The 23,122-nt window shown below is 44.8% G+C and overlaps 1 protein-coding gene across 2 annotated transcripts; it reads right to left on the reverse strand.

Moving 5' to 3' along the window:
• Positions 1–832: 832 nt before the first annotated feature.
• nrd1b (nardilysin b (N-arginine dibasic convertase)) lies at positions 833–22,961 on the reverse strand. 2 transcript variants are annotated; one of them, XM_082524236.1, is made up of 31 exons: positions 22,823–22,961; positions 21,814–22,017; positions 21,113–21,371; positions 20,905–20,986; positions 19,700–19,853; positions 18,457–18,530; positions 18,240–18,335; positions 17,799–17,921; positions 17,482–17,539; positions 17,106–17,179; positions 16,549–16,618; positions 15,962–16,039; positions 15,705–15,825; positions 14,350–14,408; positions 12,666–12,720; positions 12,331–12,435; positions 12,111–12,234; positions 11,153–11,239; positions 10,697–10,816; positions 9,777–9,828; positions 9,253–9,403; positions 8,452–8,579; positions 5,937–6,099; positions 4,514–4,545; positions 4,247–4,385; positions 3,784–3,831; positions 3,260–3,312; positions 2,334–2,417; positions 2,051–2,258; positions 1,545–1,634; positions 833–1,422 (listed from the first exon to the last, which is right to left on the reverse strand). In XM_082524236.1, the coding sequence occupies exons 2-31, from the start codon at positions 22,002–22,004 to the stop codon at positions 1,216–1,218; spliced, it is 3,285 nt and encodes a 1,094-aa protein (XP_082380362.1). In that variant the 5' UTR covers positions 22,005–22,017; positions 22,823–22,961; the 3' UTR covers positions 833–1,215. The 2 variants fall into 2 exon arrangements, with proteins under 2 accessions (XP_082380362.1, XP_082380361.1); XM_082524235.1 differs by lacking the exon at positions 22,823–22,961 and having other exon boundaries at positions 21,814–22,052.
• Positions 22,962–23,122: the final 161 nt, after the last annotated feature.

Raw genomic sequence — 23,122 nt, forward strand, 5'->3', positions numbered from 1 at the left:
CTCAAAGTTAAAGTGTACTTTACGATGTCAGTCTTAGTTTTACTGTTTTTTAGCTAACTTTATTTTTACTTTGATTTGGGGTTTTTTCACTGTTGTATATATATATCTATATATGTATATATATGCATAGATATGTAGAGAGAGAGAGAGATAGATATAGATATATATACATATATATCTATATATATGTGGCACTTTTTTCAAACGTAATTTTCTCATAAAATCAATTAAACAAACACAAATATATACAGGCAAGTGGCGTGCCGGCACAGCAGTGCAGGAAAAAACGCAATGCAAATTCATCTCCGACTGGTTAGAGAAGTGTTTGTGCTGCTCAAGGACATTTAGTCCACTGCATTGAAATGGAGCTGTGACCCTCTGAGGTGATCAGGCTGAGTCCATTGTCTGATTATATTAACAGTAAACTTAAGTAATGAGATTGTTGCATTTGGCGCCTTTTTAAAAAGGTTATCAGACTAACTAAATAACTAATAAAACAACGAATCAAATACGGTGATAAATGTGTGGACTACTGGGGATAAAAAGGCGAGAAAGAAGAAACAGTTCTCCTGTGCGTCCTTTCACATTATCCAAGCATATGTTAAGCTTAACACTGCATGTACTCCCACTCATTTAAGCTCATATTCTAGCTAAGAGTTATTTTTATTAGTGGTTATTCCAATTTCTAAACTGCAGGATTCCAAAAATCTGAGGATTTATTATAGTTTTTATAGTCAGTGATATTAAGGGAGGTCAATGATTGCCTTTTTTGTCTGCTTTATTTCTGATTTCTTTCCAAATGAAAACAAGAAGTTGGAGATGAAATATGAAATGTCTTTAAATGTTTTATTACTGAAGGACAAACTGAAGCATGGAGTGAGCATAACAGGAAGAACACGTGTGTGTTTACAAATAAAATAATGACTTTATTGATACCACAGCCCTGAGTCATCACGCTGCATCCATGTCTTGTGGGAAAAATCATTATTTCACAGTTGAAAGCTACAAGGAGGGGAATTTCATCGGACCCATGAAGGTGCCATGATTGTAGTTTTTCTGGACTCTTTGTCCAAAACTGACCTGAAATCTGATTCTCAGAGCATATTAGTTCCCACAAGAAGTGAATGTAGCACTGTTGTAACCAATCACAGAGAGGAAAAGGACACAGCAGAAACATGACCAATCAGTAGGTGTTTCACTTTTATGGGGTGGAGCCTAGTTGATGATTTTGTGGTAGGGGTTGAGGGGGAGGGAGGAGGTGAAAGCTCTGATGTCGGTGATGAGCGTGGTGTCCTGAAGAGATGGCGACGAGGTCGGCACAAATGTCAGCTCGCTCACTTCACCGTAGGCCGAGGACGAGTTAGCAGAATCTGGGCTGCAGGTGGTGCTCTGATCACCTTCCTCCACGCCGAAGCCGACCACCTGAGTGCAGACAGGAACAGGAAGGAAAATAAAGAGTGTGACTTTAACAACTCAACTTTACTGAAACAGCTTGTTTCTTACAAACGCAGCTCAGAGAGAAATACTGCTTCCTGTTTACTCACATGCACGCTGAGCTTCCTGCTGCTGTTGTTTCTGTGCTCCAGGAACCAGGAGACCAGCTCCTGTTGGGTGAACGTCTTCAGAACCTCAATCTGCAACGCAAACCACAGTCGGTCATCAACTGGGACCAGAACCAGCAACACAGCCTCTCAGCATCAAATTCCCGGGACAAACTCGCAATAGATCCATCCATCCCTTTCCTTTCTCCAGTTCAGAGTTTCAGGGAAGGAGGAGCCCATCCCAGCTGTAAGAGTGAGTGGTCGGTAGGCCATTCACCAGCACTGGCACGGTCACTGGCTGGTTTGGTTAAACCTGAGCCTGTAGAACGTGCTGAGAGAAAACTTCATAGCATGACTTCTGGTAAGATTCACATTCATCCATCTCAACTTAGCTGGGATAGGCTCCACCTCCACTGCAACCCTGAATTACATAAACAGAAAAGAGACTAGGTGGATGGATGGGTGGATGTTGGTAAAGTAACATGCAGATGCAGAAACATGAGCGTCACCTCCTTGTTGAGCCGGTCGAAGACGTACTGCTGCGTGACCACCTCGAACCAGTTGCGGTCCACCTCCTCCCCCAGGTGTGCGTCCTCGCACTCCTTCAGCTTGATGAGCGCCGTCACCTGAGTCCCAAAGGCCTCGTCGCTCAGACCCGACAGACACTCACCGAAACTCACCAGGAACTCCTCGATCTTTGCCTCGACGAACTCGGAGCTGTGAGGAGGACCAATAGAAGCTTTAAACTGGCTCACCTGAAAACCTCAGCTAAATTCACACAGGTATCCTCACCTGAATTTTGTGGCTTGAGTTTCCACGGTGACGGAGAATCCAAGCACACCCGACGTGTTCCTGCAGGTGGGGTACACCTGGTACCTGGAAGTCAGAGGTCAGCAAGTTAAAAACTCAGTGATGATGTGGGGAGTTCTGCGTTTTAGCGCCCCCTGCTGTTTCTTTGAATGTAAAAGCAGCTCACACTCCAGTCTGTGTGACACAGATATGAACACGTGATCGTTTGTTATTAAAGGTTTCTGATTTTATTCAGCTGACGTTAAGGTGGGATCTCCTTTCCTGTTGGCTCAGGGTGGAGAGTTGTTCGCTGATGGAGGTTCTCATTATCAGTGATTGTGTTGCTATGGAAACCTGTTTCAGGAAACCTGCTTTATCAACATGATGATTATTATTATTATTAACCTTTATTTAACCAGGAAAAGTCCCATTGAGATTAAAAACCTCTTTTTCAAGGGAGTCCTGGCCAAGAGGCGACAACATGTTGAAATTACAAAGCTACATACATATTATAAATAACAATTACATTTTAAAAACATTTTTCTCTGGCTCTCTCAATCTGGACTTAAAAGCATTTAATGAAATAAGATCTGCTATCTTCCAGTCTTTTTGCATCATGTTCCATGTGAAAGGGGCAGCATAAGTAAAATCCCTCTTTCCCAGTTCAGTTCTTGCAAATGGAACATTGAGCAAAAAAAGATCGCTTGAACGCAGGCTGTAAGAAACAGTACTCCTCCGTGTGAGCAGATCGCAAATGTAGGTGGGCATTTGTCCAAGCAGGGCCTTATAAATAAAGATGCACCAGTGAACAAACCTCCTGGAGGACAACGAAGGCCATCCCACTCGAGCGTACAGATCACAACAATGGGTCAAGGCCCATTGATGCTGTGGTTTGAATCAGTGTGACAGTTAACCGGAAGAACACTCACCCCAGCGTCTCCTTCGTCCTCAGGAAGTCGAAGCAGGGCTCCTCCATGTGCATCTGTGAACACACACATAAACTTCAAACAGGAAGCTGTAACGAGTTCACTTCCTGTAGTTTCAGTCAGAATACGTACCAGTGAACAGGTGTTAGCTTGATAAAATTAATGTGTATGAGGTGTGATCTAAAAGCTTCATCACTTCACCCAGATTTAAAAACCCCACTTGCTTAAACCTGGATGATCTTTCCTTGAAGGCGGTCTCCTCTGAACCTTTTAAATATCTTCCTGTTAGTCCTGTGCTGACCGCCCCTTCCTCACCAGAGCAGAGGCTCGTGTTTGGTCAAATCACAGGGTGAGTGGTCAGAGCAGGTGTACAGGGAGACGACCTTAGAGGGGTGATCGTCCATCTTTACATTGGCTACAGGTTCTTATGGGCGGAGTCACAGAACTTTGTGAACCTGAACGATCTGGATTTATTCAATTTGCTTCTAAATGTTAAAATTGTGTTCAGTGTTTGAGGCGACACTCACCACCATCAGCTCCATGAGAGCGTGCTCTCTGAGTTTCTTCAACCCGGACTGCAACACACACACACACACACACACACACACACACACACACACACACACACACACACACACACACACACACACACACAGAATTAAAGCCCAGCAGGAAGCAGCTGGTTGTGATTGAAGGTGATACTATCAGGAGACCGCTGCTGGCTTCATGCCCCAAATTAAAATAGAGGATGCTGTAAAGCAACTTGTGGCGCTGTGATGTCCCCGATACTCGCACTAAGGCATTTTACTGAAATAAAACCACAAAAATATAAAAAATAGAATTATATCTGTTGTCTTGAGCTCTTCTATCAAAACCAGGATGAACATCATGAAATTTACAGTTTTGTTCATTCTGGACGAGCTTGAGAGTGCCCCCTATTGGACAAAGCGGGAATCAGCAGTTCTGTGGTGTGTTTTTTGTTTTTTTTACCTGGTAGTAGACGGTGACCTCAGAGTTGGCGTCTCCTTTGTTGAGAGATTTCACTTTGCAGAGATGATGTTTCAGCGGCAGCTCCACCACCCGGAACAGCACGGGGACGTCTGCAGGCAGCGGCTGGAACTGCAGCTTCCTGCACACAGGTTGGTGTGACATCAGAGCAGAAAGCTGAACTCTTCCCTGAATCTGTAAAACCTCGCTGACGTCATTTAGAGGACTGAAGATGTCTCTGTGAACTGATGAACAGCAGCAGATACTCACTCAGTGAAGTAGCGCAGAAACTCTTTGGACTCCTGTGGGAGGAAATGACATCATCAGTGAGCTTAGACCTTCAACCTGAACTAAATATTCTTCTACTTGATTCTGATCTGCACATCGGTGGCGTTCAACACACCTCGATCTTTGTAACCTGTTGCGGTTGAAGACACAATCAGGACTTAGAGAAGCAGAGATTCTAGAGTTTAAAAAAAAATAAACTTCCTAGAGAAAACAGCATTTTCTGTACTTCCTGTTTCTTCTTCTTGTATAGCAGCGCCGCTGTGGAGGTTTTATCTGTTTTGATGCATATTGTTTAGGAGGAACTCAGTCCCAGGATACACGCTGACAGACTTTACCTTTAACCTCAGCTCTGTGTGCGTTTGTCTATGTGAACCATGTTTATACATACTTGTGAGGACCAAAAATTGGAATGCTACTATACTTGTGGGGACCAACAGCCCTTTTGAGGACAAAATGCCCTTTCCCCATGAGTTTGAAGGCCTTTTTCAGACTCTAAATGTGGTTTTAGTGTCAGAGTTACAGTTAGGTTATGGTTAAATTTAGGTTTAGGCTGAGGATTAGTCATTCATTTTTCATGGTTAGGGTAACCGGCTAGGGAAAGTATTATGTCAATTAGGCTACGTTCACACTGCAGGCGAAAGCACATCAAATCCGCTTTTTTTGACCCTATGCGACCCATATCCGATCATGGTATGACAGTGTGAACGGCACAAATCCGATATTTTCAAATCCGATCTGGCTCACTTTCGTATGTGGTACTGATACATATCCGATGTTTTAGAAAGCGACTGCTGTTTGAATGGTGAAGTCGCATTAAATCCGTCTTTTACGTCACTGACACAAGACAGACGCCAATTATCAGCGCCGGAGAAGCGCCCAAGAAGACATCGCGAACGCTTCCTGGCCATCCCGTGTAGATGTCAGTGAAACTGCTGGGAAGACAACGTTGGAGAAACGTGAACATTTTATTTGTACTGAATAATCTGCAGATTCTGACAGAAATCACCAACTATCCTTTGAAGCACCGCTCCTCTAACAGCAATAAGGATAATTATTAGGTTATCTACATTATTATTATGTAAATAACAAAATAACTTAAAGCAAAAAAATTGGGAAACGTGAAGTCCGAAGTCTTTATATTAAGGGCCATCTGTCAAACAATACTGTTTGCTCTGGGTCTAAACAGAGCGCGTTGTGTGTGACGTCTTCTTTTGCGCATGCGGGCCGCTTTGAGCGTTCACACTTGAGAGCGTTTGCTGTCGCATTTTATTTGTAGTGTGAACAAGCAGACAAAATAATCGGATTTGATCAAAAAATCGGATTTGAGCATTAAGACCTGCAGTGTGAACGTAGCCTTAGATGTCCTCACTATATGAAAACAAGTCTGTGTGTGTGTGTGTCTCACCGCACTAGTGAAGTTTCCCTGCACCAGCCCCTCAGCATAAAGCTCTGCCTTCAGCCCTCTGACGAAGGTCATCAGGTCGTCGACAGTGAGACCTTTTGAGACTGCGCGATACTTCTGGATGACGGACCAGCGGCAGTGCTCGAGGATCAGCAGACGGATGTCTCTGCAGAGGAAACACCACACTGATCACATCCACCTACAGCTTCGCTTTAGACGGAGTCTCTCTCCGGAAATGCTCAGTTTGGGAGCCGATACTGATCAAACCCTCAGAAATACAGAGGAAATACACACAGTTACAGCAAGACTGCAGACACAACACCCCGAGGCTTTCATTATTATATCTGGAGACTTTAATCATGCCACACTGGATTCTACTCTGGCTGCTTTTCACCAGTTTGTGAATTGTCCCACATGGAGCAACAGGACAATTGACCTACTGTATGTCAATGTGAGAGATGCATACAGTAGGTCAGACTAGGGAAGTCAGACCACAACCTGGTTTACCTACAGCCACAATACACACCCCTCGTCCAAAGGCAGCCTGTCACAACACGCTTAATCAGGAGATGGACCCCAGAAAAGGAGGATGCTCTGAGAGACTGCTATGACACCACAGACTGGGATGTGCTTCTGAGCCCACATGGTGAGGACATAGAGGGGGCGACACACTGTCTGACAGACTATCTCAACTTTTGTGTGGACACGGTCGCCCCTGCTAAGACGGTACGGTGTTATCCTAATAACAAACCGTGGGTAAAACAGGAAGTCAAGGCTGTCCTCAACAGGAAGAAGAAGGCTTTCAGGAGCAAAGTGAAGGAGGAGATGAAAGCAGCACAGCGGGAGGTGAAAAGCTACAGCATGCCCAGGACTCACTACAGTTCGCATACAAGGCGGATGTCGGAGTGGAGGATGCCATCCTGTACCTCCTACATAGAGCCCACTCACACCTGGATGGGGGAAAAGGCATGGTCAGGATCCTGTTTCTTGACTTTTCCAGTGCCTTTAATACCATCCGGCCCTGTCTGCTCCAGGAGAAACTGGACAGGATGCAGGTGGACCCCTGCCTGGTCGCTTGGATCTCCGACTACCTCATTGACAGACCACAGTATGTCAGGCTGAAGGACATCACGTCTGACACTGTGGTCAGCAGCGCAGGAGCACCACAGGGAACTGTGCTGTCCCCTCTTCTCTTCACCCTGTACACCTCTGAGTTCTGCTATAACTCTGAATTATGCCATATTCAGAAGTTTGCAGACGACACAGCCATCATGGGGTGTATCTGGGATGATCAGGAAGAGGAGTACAGAAGTCTGGTGAGGAACTTTGTCACATGGAGTCACACAAACCACATGCAACTCAACACCTCAAAGACTAAGGAACTGGTTGTGGACTTCGGGAGGTCCAGAGAAGGTCCACTGCCGGTTCAGATAGAGGGGGAGGAGGTGGTCAACAAGTACAAGTACCTCGGGCTGTGGGTGGACAACAAACTGGACTGGTCATGCAACACAGAGCACCTGTATAAAAAAGCCCAAAGCCGACTGTATTTCCTCAGGAGGCTGAGGTCTTTTAACATCTGCAGGAAGCTCCTGAGGATGTTTTACCAGTCGGTGGTTGCTGGAATACTTTTCTATGCTGTGGTGTGCTGGGGGAGCAGCACAGCAAAGGAGGACATGCCCAGCCTGGAAAAACTAATCAGGAAGGCTGGCTCTGTGGTCGGCATGAAGCTGGACACTCTGGTGACAGTGGCAGAGAAAAGGACACTAAAAAAAACTGCTGGACATTATGGACAATGCTGGGCATCCTCTGCACACGGCCATAGTCTGTTCAGTGACAGGTTGCTTCTCCCAAAGACAAGAACCAACAGACTTAAAAACTCCTTTGTCCCACACGCCATCAGACTGTTTAACTCCTCTCTGGAGGGCAGAGGGAGGGGAAACAGGAGGACAAAGGAGGGGGGAACAACTAAGCTGTAGTGCCTTTTCACTGTGAAATACTTTTTGTTAATAACCAACGGTGCAATAGACTTCAATACTTGAAATGTGCAATTCCCTTGTATTCTTATTCCTATTTATTCCTTTTGTATACTCTTTATTTATATATGTCTCTGTATTTATATGGTATTCTGCTCACATTCTGTAACTTTGGTGCTCTGTTGGTGCTGTGCTATTTGGAAACCGAATTTCCCAGAGGAATCCACCTGAGGGATTAATAAAGTTCTATCTTATCTTATCTTATCTTATCTTCTTAAATGTACGAGCCCACATACTGACATCAGTGAGCATGCTCTGACTGAGCACGGGGCAGAGAACATGAACACAGCTTGATGGAAATCACTGGGAATCGTTTATTTGATGGAAAAGTTTCTGATTAGCTTATTAAAATGTGACACGATTTGCTGTTAAAACAGAACAGAACTGGTTCAGGAGCAGCTATGCCTCAGAAGGTCATCCACTAATCACTGGTTCAACCCCTCGCTCCTCTAGATACTGAACTCAAAAGGCCTGTGTGGACGTACTTGCCCAGCCTGTCCGGCTTGATGAGGATATTGAAGTAGGTCTTCTTCAGCTGCTCTGAGAACATGGTGAAGACGCTCGGCTCGGTGCTGAAGTCTGCCAGCTGATCCACGATCAGCTGTAGCAGCAGCTGGAAGGAAAACAAAGCAGCTGAAATGATGTTTAACACTCCGACTCGCAGATATCAAACCAACTTCATTATTGTGTGCTTTCATCTTTAACTAACAGATACCCTCACAGTCAAGTAGCATCGAACTACTCTCAGCAAAATTCAAACCTTCACAACAAAAAAGCTGATGAGACCTGCATAGAGCACTCACCCATGTGTTTTGTAGAGACTTTTATCTTTTGGAGATTATTTTTTTCTCTGTGTTATTGTAGGTCTCTATACTACAATATAGAACGTGTTGAGGCGACTGTTGTTGTGATTAGGCGCTGTATAAATAAAATTGAATTGAATTATCAGAGAGACCGGCACTCACAGTTCCTGAAGTTTGTGAGAATTCAGTGACACGAAGACGGTGGGATTTTATTTTATGGGGCAACCCTTCAGTAGTTTATCACATGTGACTGGTGATGATTGAAGTTTAAGTTAATTTAGAAAAAGCTTTAGTATAAATGCCTAAATAAGTACCTGCTCATCTGGAGGACACTTCCTGCAATCTTTGGTTTTCAGAATAAAGAAGATAAAAGCCGAGATGGAGACTGTCAGAGCTGCAAGTGCTGACTCTGCAGGTTCATGCAGAGCAGGAATAACCTTCATACCAAAATGTGTGTGTCTGAGTGTCTGTGTGTTTCCTCACAGGCAGTTTGTGGTTGAAGCCTTTCAGCCGGATCATCAGTCCGTGCTCTCCGGCCACCAGTTTGTACTCCAGCTGAGCCACGTCGGCCTCGTAGGCCGGCTCTGCCAGGTTATGAGCCAGGATGTTCACGAAGAGGTCGAAGAGAACCAGGCTGAGGAGGAGGAGAAGAGAGAGAGTTACCTTCATCATCATAATCATCATCGTGATCATCTCAGAATGTGAATGAACTGCTAGATCTGAATTCTCTACGTGTCCGTTTGAACCACGTCAGACCGAGCGCAACTCTCACTCTGAGCTGTGATCGCCACGCTCTGCTCACCTCTCTGTTCAGAACTCAGTGACTGCATCGACAGATTTAGAGACTTTAGTGAGGCTCAGCCCACTCTCCATCTGTGCCGCTCAAATTTAACAAATGCTGAATATGTAGCACACAAAGCTATGTTTGTGTCAGTCACTGTTTCCAGGTAACACTGTGCTGCACTGCAGGTGGATCTAATATGTTCAGGTGTGTCGGAGGCTCTTACTTCTCTGGGCTCTTCTGGATCATCGGGGAGATCAGGTGGAAGCGAATGTAGGCTGAAATAAAAACACATCAGTGATTATTTATCCAAACAGATTCTGATACAGCTGACTGTTTCCAGCTGTTATTGTCTTGCTGATTCGTGTTTTGTGTAACTGTAGGCATAAATACAGTTTTTAATTGAGTTGACATCACACCGCATCACTCTTATTTGGATAAAGTGTAATGACATCAAGTGTCCACAAGACACTGCTGTTCCACCTGCTTCCCATCAGACATGTCCTGATAAAATTGAGCTTTAATGCCTGAGCAGTTTTCAGGTGGATAGTTTAAACTGGTCTGTCTGATTAAACCAGTATAGATCTTATTTATGGTTTAAACTTGGACTGAAACACTGACTGAAAGTTTTTACTCTGCAGGTCGTCATCTTTGTGCTCAGTGCCTGAAGATGCTGCAGACTCAGCAGAGGTCAGACTAGCACATTAACTCCTCTAACTCTGCCGCACTCGCTCACTGTCAGATACAGACTATAAATAAAGGTGGAAGCATTTCCTTAAACAGCAACCCTTTCTAATGTCCAGGAGGGGGCGACTCCTCTGGTTGTAAAAAGAAGTCTGTCTGGACAGAAGTCTATAAGGAAGTGACCCTCCTGCTCAGCTGCCTCTGAGCTCAGGAAAGTCTGTCCTGATAAGTTTCTGGTGTTAGGTCTAAATCACTAAAACACAAACTTCATTTTGGTCCCGTTAGAGTCGCAAAAGACCAGGCAGCAGGAGAGGATTCCGGGCGGGGCTAAACCATGATGGCTTTTTTGTCTTACATGAAGGTAAACGTGAGATTATTTGGTTCTGAATTGTTGGTTGGTCCAAACTTTGGTTTCCCTTTTCTGGTTCAGCTCCATCAGTAGACCTGGCCGGCCCAGCTCACCTTTGGGGATCTTGAACTTGTTGTCCTTCTTGTACCACAGACAGCCGCGCTCGCTGTTCACAATCCTCACAGGATACTCTGTGTCCGGACAGTCAGACGTTTTCAAGGTGAAATCCGTTGCTGCAGAAGCGACAAAAAACCCAGAAGATTGAGTTTATTGGTTGTCAGTAATGATGCTGTGATGACTGAAACACTGAAACGTACTGATGTACAGCTTTACGCTGTGATGTTACAGGATGTAGAAATTGGTTTTTTTTGTTATTTAAATTCTTAAATCCTGACTGATTTCAGATCTAAACTTCTCCGAAGGCTGGAAACTTGTTCCCGGCTTTGCTGTAGGAGTCTAAGATGCACATCTGAACTTTTCAGCCTTCAGCTGATCCTAAATCAGCTTGATGTGGACTCAGCCTGAGCTGCTATTCATCATCTGAAGCTGCCAAATGCGTTCACACTGACCGATGAATTTGTTCTCAGCAGGCAGGTGGAGTTCAGGGTTGAGTTCGAAGTCTCCAGCCCAGCGCTCAGCCCACTCCTCTGGGATATCTGACGAGACAAAACAAACACACCCACATTTAGCGACAAACAGGAAGCAGTCACAGGGTCAGACTGTCACCGCCGAGGACCCCCTGAAACTTTAAACTCTGCGCTAACTTCACACCACTTAATTCTGATTGGCTTGTCTGGTCACTTCCTGTTTCCTGTGAAGACTTTGCAGTAATGGCGATGATGAAGACATTTGTGAACAAAGAAGCAGGTTTAACGGCAGATTTCTTCAGTCATCTTTATTATGATGAAGAAACAGGAGTGCTGCAGTTTGCATGTTCCTCCTCTCACAGCCCAAACACAAGCATGTTTGGTTCACAGCCGAATCAGCTGTACATGAAAACATAAACAGCTGATTTGCATTTAGTGTAAATTACACTGGATCTGGCTTTTTTAAAATTTTGAGTTATCAGGCTGCTGTACGTTTATTATTACGTTATTTATTATTTTAAATTTGAGACATTTACACAAACAGGTAGGACTCAAAGTCGCCTTCACAGCTTTACTCTGTTTCAAAGCAGACATTTACTCCATAAATGATTTAAAATCGCATGTATCAGTAATGTCGACACAACAAATTTTGCAGCTTCATGCACACAAACATTTTTTGTTATTTTGTTCAACTGTTTGCTGAAAAACTAAACTAAACAGTCGTTTTACCTCAGACCTCCACGTTCTCGAAGGTGAAGTTTGATGTTACTATAGTAGCGTATAAAAATGGTCTGTGTGAGTTAAGTGATGAAAATAATAAGCGCTTCATGCCCTCCCAACACGACGACCTCCCCCTGCCTCAGGGTTAGGGTTAGCTTTTAGCTACGCGCTCCTTGGTGCAGACTAACAGAGTAACTGTGCTGTGGTTAAAGCGTCGTACCCTCCACGCTGTAGCAGGTACCAAACCATTTCTCTTTGAGGAGGCAGCAGCCTTCGTTTTCCGGCGACAGCAGCAGCAGATTCGCTCTGTCGGGTTTCAGCAGGGACAGAGCGGCGTTGATCACCTGACAACACAAACAGTTCACTGAGAGCGTAAACTCTACACAGGACAGATTACTGCACTGATTCTGGATCAAGATCCGGATCACGGTGATGCTCACCTGGGGGTCGTACTCGAACATGAGCTGGTCTCCGGTCAGGAAGTCCTGTTTGGGAAACAGCTGCATGTTCTCGCAGATGTTCTCCACAAACTCGATGGGATCCGTCTGCCCAACACAATTGGAAGTGAGCGTTTCACAGAGAAAGACAGTAAAGAGTGAAGCTCATCATGAGGAGTTACACAACGCTTGGCTCTATCGTTTCTGTCCTACTCTGTCTCTGCTGTCCCTGACGAAGCGCCTTCTCCTCCTCTGAGTGTCTACCTTCAGCCTCTGCTCTCCTCCCTGAGCTCACATCACTTCAGCCTGACTGTGTGTCTGTGGTGCAATACCTCTACCTGTTCCTGGTAGTGGAACTCGTTGGCTTCGATCTTCTGAATTTCCTCATAGATCCTGAAAAATAAAGAAAGCAGAAACAGAGGATTTCATTCAGACAAAGAAAAAGAAATAAAAGCAGATAAAATAAAATAATCTCAGAGCTCGGTGACTTCGTCCCAGATTAACGCTTAAAAAGATTTTTTTCCTGGACGTCATTTTTCACAAAGTTTGATGACATCATAGCTTCCTCAACAAGTGTCTGGCTCCTCCCACCAGAAGTGCCATGTCCCCTCATCACATAACATCTGACTTCAGTGTGTGATAAGAACTCTGCCCTTCACTGAAGTTCTGTTTAAGCATCTTTTACAGAAGAAAATTAACAATAAATCGATCCAATTACGGTGCTTTTCATTACAGATGGGATTCTCTGATTGGATGTGGTACTGCAGACTGTGTGTCTGTTAGTGTTAGTTTATCTAATGAGTGTTAGTTAGATTAAAGCCGTTCCACAGTTTTATTCTCAGACTTCAAAATAATCCTTCCTTATGTTAAACTGGGTCTAGCCCTGCGGTTCATCCTGTCTGAAAAGTGATGCTTTAGCTCCTCCCACTCCAATACAACTTTCTTCTGATTGGACAGCTTCTGAAAGCCTGCAGAGGGGCTGGAGCTTGTTAGCACAACCCACTCATCTGGCCAGTGTGAAAGTTCTAAAAAACAAACTGAACCTGAACCTCCTCAGATCCATCTGAACACGCCAGAGTCTGAACCTGCAGCAGAAACTGTAGATCTTCTCTCATTTCTGAGCGTGCCGTGTCTGAAAGAAATCTGTGACACGGTGATGTCAGTTCACCGAGGTAACAAGCAACCTGAGCTGCTGGCTCACAGAGACTACTACACATACACTGACCTCGTTATTACTACGGTTTAATATGAACATCCAGCACTGCAACAGCAGATACAAAGGAGCAAAACATGTATGATGCCTGTATGGTGTATCGGAATGTGAGCATGTGCAGCTGAGTCTCTAAACTCTAAATAGACAACTTAGGTTAAGTGATGTGTAGAAGAAAGATCTCCTGTCCAGTGTGGGTGTGGTTTTCAGTGAGAGGATGCCTCTTCCTCACTAAATGCTGTAGCAACACGCCGCACGAGGACGAGGGAACAGTAAGTTCAAACTATCAGACGCTCATGGATCATTGCATGGATCATCTCAGCATGCTGCTCACAATGATACAGAAACTTACATGGAGATAAAAGAGAAACGACACAAACATGTTTGTAGATTTAAAGATGAGTGACGGTGGACGCTGAGTGGATGGTGTGCGGTGGCGTGATCATACATAAATACAATGTCAGCAACAACACACCTGATTTTCAACAGAAGAATGGTGTAATGGAGACATCTGCTGAGCTCTCACTTTTCAACCAAACGTGACAGATTTTAGCTTCTACATCTGAGCCAATCAGATGTCAATTAGAGCTCTAATCAACAGGAAGCTGCTCAGAGGGAAAACAGGAAGTCACAGCTGGAATTGGGCTAAATTCACACCTTTGGAACAGCTTGCAAAGATGACTTATAGTCTTTCAACAACAACATAAATCCTAAATAGAATTGTTTTTAAATGATGATGACCAGATTTGACCTAGAAAGCATTGTCTATGGACGTCTGCAGCTGAGATGGGAATTAGGTTTTTAAGCCTGACCTCTGCTGGGGGCCCAGAGTCTGCAGCATCTTCAGATACTGGAACACAAAGTGGACGACCTGCAGAGAGAACAGCAGCACGGTGAGGCCCCAAACCTAAGCTTTTACATCAGCAAACACATTTTTGTGTGTGTGTGAGCATTAGGGCTGCCACAAGCGATTATTTTGATAGTCGACTAGTCACCGATTACTTTTGCGATTAGTCGACTAATCAGATCATCATCCATTGGACGTAAAACGTACAGCTTATTGCACCAGCAGCATCTGCTCTTATATAACTATCATTAGCTTACAGCTTTAAGTGTTTAAGGTCTGTGCTAACTAAAAATAAAGACAAGATGATAGTTTATTAAATTTTAATGAAATTTGCAGATTGTTTCGGTGAAGTTTAATAAACTCCTTGCTATCTAAAATATAACAGGACACTGGAGTATATTCTGGAGCATCTCACACTTCTGATAATCAGTTGTCTGCTTGACGTTTATTCAGCTGTGTAAAAACTATAACTTTAATCTCAGCCAAACTGATTTACTCAGGAACAAATAAAATACTAAAAAAAAGCCAAACAATAACATTGTTAAGTTATCTAAGTGACTTATATATATTTAACCTGAGTAGCGAAAGACGGCGGTGGGTTTGAAAACGATCTGCCGGGAGTCCGGTGCTCTCACGGCTCTAGTTAGCCTTGCCCCCGGCTCGCTATCGAGCTAGTGGGTAACAGACGTCTCCGAAAACGTCGGAGCGCTTTTGAAAATATTTGGTGTCTTGATAAACTGAGCCGATATTTGAGGTTTACACAGCTACATTCTCGCCTGAAAATATGTTAAACGTTTATTTTGTAACCCAGAAAGAATAATAAGAGTAAAATTAAAACTAGCAAGCTGCCGCCATTGTTGGAAACTGAGCTGGGCTGCGCTATGAATTCTGGGACACAGTTTCTTCTTCTTCTTCGGGGTTTAACGGCAGCTGGCATCCTTGTACATGCAGTGCTGCCATCTTCTGTTTCAGTCTGTTATTACACTCTTAAATCCTACTACTTATTCCTGCGTCTTTTGGGATCTTACAAAGCTTCAAACGACGCGTCGACTATTAAATTAGTCGTCGACGATTTTGATAGTCGACGTAATCGTGACTAGTCGACTAATCGTGGCAGCCCTAGTGAGCATGTACTCATATCTTTGTGGCAACCAAAAATTTGAAGTTTAATATCTTTTAAGTTTTTTAAGTTTGAAGGCATTTTTGAGACTCAAAATGTGGTTTTAGTGTCAGGGTTACAGTTAGGTTATGGTTGTGGTTACGGTAAGGGGCTAGGGAAAGCAAGATATGAAAACCCAACATGTATGTATGTGTGTGTACCTGGTAGAAGTTCTGGTAGCCCTGATCAGTGAGAGTGATGGAGATGGAGAAGATTGAGTAGGTGGTGTTCTGGTCAAAGCCGGTCTCACTATTTCCTCCAAACAGAGCCAGAGCCCAGCATCTGCACACACACACACACACACACACACACACACACACACACACACACACACACACACACACTCATACTTATAAACACAGAACACACACACAGGGCAGTGCCTTCCTTCATTCACACGTCTGTTTTCATGACTCACTTCTTCCTGAGCAGCGACAGGATGCTGCCCGTCCCTTCATGTCCGATGAGCCAGGAGATGTAATGAAGAGGCTTCACTCTGACACAGGAACACAAACAAACGTGTTCACACACTCAGCTGTGAACATTTCAAATGACCGAGCCGCAATCCACATACACACAAACATCAGACCGGACGTTCAACACTACAAGCTTTGTGTGACGGCGGTCTGCGATGATGTGAGGATAAAGCATTTAAGAGTTCAGTGATGTCAAAGCGAGTGAGTGGTCATCGTGTTTTCTGAGTATTTCCTGATTGAGAACACGTCTGAATTGGTCTATTTCCTGATGCACAAGGAAAACTTTCAGATTCATTCAGGAGAGTAAACAGCTTCAAACTGAGGATTCGTCTTACTGATGGTGACTATGATGTTAGACAACAGCCACGTGCACTAGCCAGGCTGCGTGTTACGATCAAAATGGTGATCAGTGATTGCTGTGCAATGAAATCTGAGTGCGAGCTGACTGAGACTCCTGCTCTTTAACTTGTGATACATCCCAGCCAGCTGCGCTGAACAGTCGAGGGTTAAAGGTCAGAAAGTGACTCACCTGTAATGCTTCCCCTGTGGCGGGACGGCCCAGCTGATGGTCAGAGCATGAACCTTCCTCACAGGCACCACTGCAACACACAAGCAGTCTTCATCAATCCCAATTTCTCACTGAAACATCATTACTATCAGAGTTTCAGGACGTCTCCATGGAAACAATGTGGGAGGAAACCGAATGGCTTCACTTCCTGGAACTCTGCTGTCAGGTGATGGAAGACTGGCCAGTCAGAGAGGGGAAGTGTTATCTAAGTGTTATAGTCTTATTAGCCCGAGAGATTGACATTAGTGATTACAGATTGATTCTGATAAACTGTATTGATCAGGCAGTGGGTCTCCTCCTGACTGTGAGGTGTTTAGATTTAGATTCAGATTTCTGCCTCTCTCAGTTTTACTAAGGACGACCTGATGCTGAGCCACAGGTGATAAACCAGGTGCTACAACAGGGACAGGAAACACACCTGGAAGCAGCAGGTGCTCATGCTCCATATTCATAACCAAAGGATTGCTGCTAATAATAACAACAACATGACATAAAAATCAATAATCAGTATGAGTCACCTCTGTAGAGTTTGTTAAAGGCCGGCGTGTCAAACGGTTGCTGCAGGTGAGAGAAGTCAGGTCGAGGTTCACCGCTGGAAACAAACACAGGCACGTTGACGTAATTTCCATTACTGATCCATCTGATCAGCACTCTGTCCAGTAATCAATATCAATAAATATCAAACCTCTTCACTTTAAACAGATCAGGTAAGAAGCTGATCAACAGGTTTAACTGATGAAAGAACTCATCATTTATTCATTTAAAGATTCTGATGATCACTGTTTATTAATTCTACACAGAACAAAGTTCAGGGTTTCTACAGCAACACGTGATTGGATGCAGACATGTGACATCACCTAAATATTTGTGTGTGTGTGTCTGTGTGTGTCTTACTTGTTGGGCACCCTGATGAAGATCTCCCTCACCCACTCCTCCAGCGTGTCCAGAGTCTCTGAAGAACACAAACACTGTGATCCAGCTGTTACAGAGCTCGTTTCTATCCGCAGTTTCAGTTTAAAGCTGAACTTTACTCTATAAATAAACAGCGTTCAGTCCAGTCTGTTGGCACTTTGTGTTTTTGCTGCTTTCTGTGACACATTAGGAATAAACAGGTGCAAGGCTGAACTCAGCTCATCAGCAGGACAAGTCCTGCCCACAGACTCAGAGTGAAAACACGTGACAGACCGGCATGGTGGCGGTTCTACTGTTACCTTTGGACTGAACAGTGAGTGTCATGTACTGAGCTGAGTAATATCTCCTCCAGAAGTCCCTGAGCCGCTCGTAGGAGTTGATCTGCTTCTCTCGGGGCTCGTGCTTTAATGTCTGAGCGTTACCTGACAGGAACAAAACGACACCTGTTAAACACAAAAATCTGTCCACAACCAACAAGTGTGTGCAGGTCTGCCTGGGCAGGAAACACAATGCAGCAGGTGCAGCAAAAGAACTGAAAACAGACCGAGCAGATTACAGGCTATGAGCCCAAGCCCACTGATTTAGACATCTGTTAAAAACGTGTTACTACACCTTCATGAAACGTTCCCTGTTACTGAGCCCTGATCAGACTGAACCATCAAACAAAGCCAGTGGAGTCAGCGTGTGTGTGTGTGTGTGTGTGTGTGTGTGTGTGTGTGTGTGTGTGTGTGTGTTCTCACCCCAGCAGAACTTGCTCATCGGGTGTCCCGGTTTGGCCAGACTCCCAAACAGCATCTCCTTCCGGTGGGAGTCGGACGGCCTCGCCAGCTGAAACTCTGAGTATCAGAGGACAGGAAGTGACATCACAGAGGGAGATGTAAAGAGAGGGAGGAGAAGACCGCGAGAGGGCGCCGTAATGTATGGCAGATTTTAATATTTAAACATGTTTGGACTCACCGCTGTCGACAGCCTCCACCTCTCTGTCGACGGCGTCCTCGATCATCAGAGGACAGATGAAGAACTGAGCCCACCTGAAACGCAGACAGGACGTCAGAGCCACAGCTGTTGTGTCAGCTGAGACTGAGAAAGGCAGCAATATGTGTAGTTTAAATATTGTGTCCAACAGTTTGTCTGGTAGGAGAGCTCAGTGTGTTATAGGACAGTTTAAGCTCATGACACTAATGTGTGTGATTTTTACAACGACCAGGCGGCAAGAGTGTAACAGTTAAGCTGCTTTTCCTCCTTTTTGTAAACGGCGACCCTCTTCATTTGAAATGTTAACATTTGTCCCTGAATGTTAAGGAAATGTCTGCCAAGCAGAGGACATGGGAAACAAATAAGCTGACGACACTGCAAAAAAACAATTTTCAAGAAAGTAAAAAACCTTGGTTATGGACTTTTTTTCTATTCTATTCATATTCTTAACAAGCAAGTTTTGCATAAGAACATTAAGCTCAATCTAGAAAAAAATGTCTAGCTTTTTCTCAATAAGATATTTCAGCTCATTTCCAGCTTTATTTACCAGTTACAGGGTACACTGCAAACACAGCTTTGCTTGAAATAAGCCAAATATTCTTAAATCTGACAAAATTGTTTTGTTTTGACAAAAAAAAAAAAATCTGCCAATGGGGAAAGCAAATGTTGCTCCTTAAAATTAGCAAATTAATCTAACCGTACTCTTTAAATAAGAAAAATAATCTTATTCTGGAAGAACGAGACAACTTTTCAATTTAAGAACTGTATTTGACAGCTGAGAGCGGCCGGCCTGGATTTGAGCAACCGCTGCTGGCAGATTTTTCTTCTCAAAACAACACAATTTTGTCAGATTTAAGAGTATTTGGCTTATTTCAAATAGAGCTGTTTTTGGCAGTGTACACACAGAGAAAGCAGAATGTGGGAACTTTTTAACAGTTTCTGATATTTCTGAACCACAAATACATGTCGGGAAACAGTGGGTATAACAGCTTCTCCATCCTCCAGATCGCTCGTGTCCTCAGCCGTCCGTCTGTCCGCTGCTCTAAAAACAGCCTCAGGACAATGTTACCTCACAGCGTCTGCAGTGAACAGCTGACCTCCCATCAGAGGTCCAGATGGCCCAAAGAGCTTCCGTCCGCTCGCAGCGAGGGCGCTGCCTTCACACGCCTGAAAGCTCACAGCGGATCCCACGAACAGCAGGTAACAGGAAACCCGAGGAGCTCACCTGTCGAGCGCATCTCTGAAATGCTTCCTCTGCACATCGAACTGAAAGATGGTCCGCTCGCAGTCTGTGGAGGCGTTGTCACTGCCGCCGTGCTTCTTCAGGAAGGCGTCGAAGCCGTTCTCCGCCGGGTATTTCTCACTGCCCATGAACACCACTGAGGGGGAGGAGGAGGAAGAAGCACAGAGCGGTCAGAGCATGTCTCTGCTGGCCAATCACAAGTTGCCAGCAGCTCCTGGCAACTTGTGACCCAATCCTGGGTTTAAACTACGTAATCGTCTGTAGGTCCAGCAGGTTAACGTGTTAACGTTCAGATGTTTGAGGCTCCTCACGGTGATGTCTGGATTATTTCAGGCTGCTGGTGAAAGCAGCTACGTGGGAAATACCACTTAAAAAGTCAGTGCCGCGTCACCACGCGTCAGAACAACCTGTAAGAGTCAGACTGTGCTGATTTGTGCACCCAGATGTTCCCTTTGCAGCAGGAAGTCTTTAGCTTTTTAAACATTTCTCATAGTGAGGACTTCCTGATGAGCTTTTGGAGGCTCGGATCGAAGCCACACAGGCTGAACTGACCACGTTTACAGCTTCTTTTTCCAGCAGTACTCATACAAGTGAAAAAAAGCATGTTTCTAATATTTTGGCAGCATTTTAATATTAAAGTTTCTCCAGTGATTTCAGTAAATTCATGTTATTTACTCATAACTTACAACAGGTACTGCTAACAGAGGCAAGTTTGCATTTGCATTTTAGCTTCTGAAATAAAGTCTCTTTGTGCTGCATCATCAGGATTCTCCTGAGGCAGTGAGGCGGGGTTTAGTGACACTGTTTAAGGGATAGCTGGAGCTGCACGATTCAACAATGAAAGCACGTGGAGGAAAGTGAGGACTTTGCAATCCCTTCTGAAAACATGGATGTTTAATTTGATTCCAGCTGTTGGCTGGACTCCTCCTTGTCTCATTGGCTGTGAGGGCCAACGCAGCTGTATTCATGTGAGTGAGGCGAGGTGTACGATTGCTTCGTGTTTGGTGTGAGCACACCGTGAGAGTGGGTAGATTTGGGTGGGTAGGTTTGACGCTGGAAACAGACACCTGATGATGACTGTTCATTGACTTTAACATCTCAATAATAAAGCTTTATTCTAATTAAAACCATGGATGATCGTTTGTAAGACAAGCTCAGGTGATGTTTGCGATGACGTTCACACTCACTGTGCTCCAGGAAGTGTGCGAGGCCGGGCAGCTCATCAGGGTCACTGAAACTCCCCACACCAATGCACAGAGCTGCTGCAGCCTGAAAACACATAAGGGTCACTGCCGGTGGATCTGTCACAGAGAGCTGATGTAGTTAAACTGTTTTTGTTCAGAGACACTCCAAGGAAGAGGATGAGCCTTCATCACCCATCCTCCACACACCCACCTGCTTCTCAGAGCTCTTCTTCTTCTTCACTGGGTTCTCCTCTTCCAGCTCTTCAAAGTCGCTGTCCTGCTCTTCCTCTGCTCTGTCCCCTTCTTCCTCCTCTGAGCCCTCACCTGAGTCCCCTTCATCTTCTTCCCCGCCCTCCTCCTCTTCCTGCTCTTCCTCCTGCTCTGCCGACTCTCCATCGCCTCCCTCCCCGTCGGCCCCACTGAAGTCGGAAATGAGGAGTGCTCGGAGGCCGTTGCTCAGCTCGATGTATCTGCAGGAGACCAGAAGAGTTTATACAGTGAACGCTCAAGTAACGTCACACCTGGATCTCAGGTAACAACTTTAAACACTGACGTTCCTGTCAGAGAGGCGTCAGACTAAACTGAGAGAAACAAAGTGCAAAGCCTGAAAGAAATGCAGAAACGAACACTAATTTTCTGAAATGAAAAATAAAATGAACCTTCAGGAGGACCTTACAAAAATAACAGCCTTGGGGGGGGGGGGGGGGGGGGGGGGCAAAACAAAGTATTTCTAACAGTTCACTGGCTGGAACACTTTTGTTTCAACCAATCACATGTAGGAGTTCACTTGTGAAGCAAACACCTGAAATGTGAAATGGAGGTCTGTGGGGTTAAACTGTCAGTTGGACTCAGCAGTTTTCTGGTTGCATTTGAACCCTCATCATGGGTTGAATAAATGCTTGTGTCACTCACCTGTATCTCTTTGGGTCACTAGGTGATTTGACGATCTCTGGGTCTCCCTGGTCGTCTACAGTGGCTCTTTCCTCCCCGTCTCCAGCAGCCACCTGAGCCCTGGCGCCCTCTGGGGGCGGAGGCTCACCTTGGTCTGGCGCAGATGCTGGACTGGCAGCACCAGCACCACTCGATTTGCTGGTCTGAGGCATTTTGGAGAGTCCTCTACAGTGAGACACACACATTAACAAGTTATCAATGACTAATTCACTGGAAATAAATGTATCAGCGCTGACTGTGATAATCGGCATAAACTGGTCACTTTTCTTTAGGACAGCGTGGGAGAAACATGAATCCAGACTGTGCAGATTTTATTTAATCATGGATGTTATTGGAATCACTTCATACATAAAACTAAACTCCTAATTTACAGAAAGAATCAGCATCAAGTAGCCAATAATAAAATACTATATATAGATTAAATGAATGCCGGATTGAAGAACAACGCCTCCTGCTTTGAAAAGTACCTCGGGTTTTATTTCAGCAAGTAAGGGTTTTCGGTAAAAGGTAAATATCAGATTTTATGAGGGAATTTTGGTGACTCGGCATCGTCTCTCGCGAGAACAACGTTGAACGTTAACAAGGATTTAAATTGAGCGGAAGCTCATGTGAAATCCAGTTTATTTAACTGCTAGCTTCCCCGTTATGAAACTAGCGGAGGCACTAACGGGTTGACCGAGGCAGCAAACTCCATATAACCGCCGACGGCGTCTCCGCAAACACACCGAGCTCCGTGAGCTTCAGGTGGAGGCTCTGCCGGCTCGTTTCACAGCTAATAAATTCAATATACTTTAATCCTAGCGGTTAGCGGACTGCTAGCTACTCCAGATACTCGGAAGTAGCGTCAGCCAGCCGCCCGGGCTGGGTAGGTGGAGGCTGTGTGTCCGTCAGCTGGGAGCAGCTTCACTTGGACTCCAACATACGGACGATAGGAGCCGTTTTTACCTGCCAGGAGGAATAAAACACTCACCTTCGTCTTTGAAGCCGCCGAAGTTTAAGAGAAGTAGCCCGGTACTACCCAGCTGGTCAAAACAAGGCCTCTGATTGGCTGAGGTCACGTTAATCACAGAAGACTGGCCGTCTGATTGGTTGCCACTAATCGAGCTGTAAAGCTTGTGCGAGAAACATGCTGGGGAAGGGGGGACCGGTAGTAATATAATAATTAATAAATTATAGATGCCTCCTGTTTGTCACAGTCTCGGTTATTGTTGTCATTAAAATAAAGAAACGTTTGTTTTCTTAAGTAAAAAGTTGCATCGTTTGGGCTGAC

Source organism: Aulonocara stuartgranti (assembly GCF_965226115.1).
Source record: "Aulonocara stuartgranti genome assembly, chromosome: 23".
Taxonomy (NCBI): Eukaryota; Metazoa; Chordata; class Actinopteri; order Cichliformes; family Cichlidae; genus Aulonocara; species Aulonocara stuartgranti.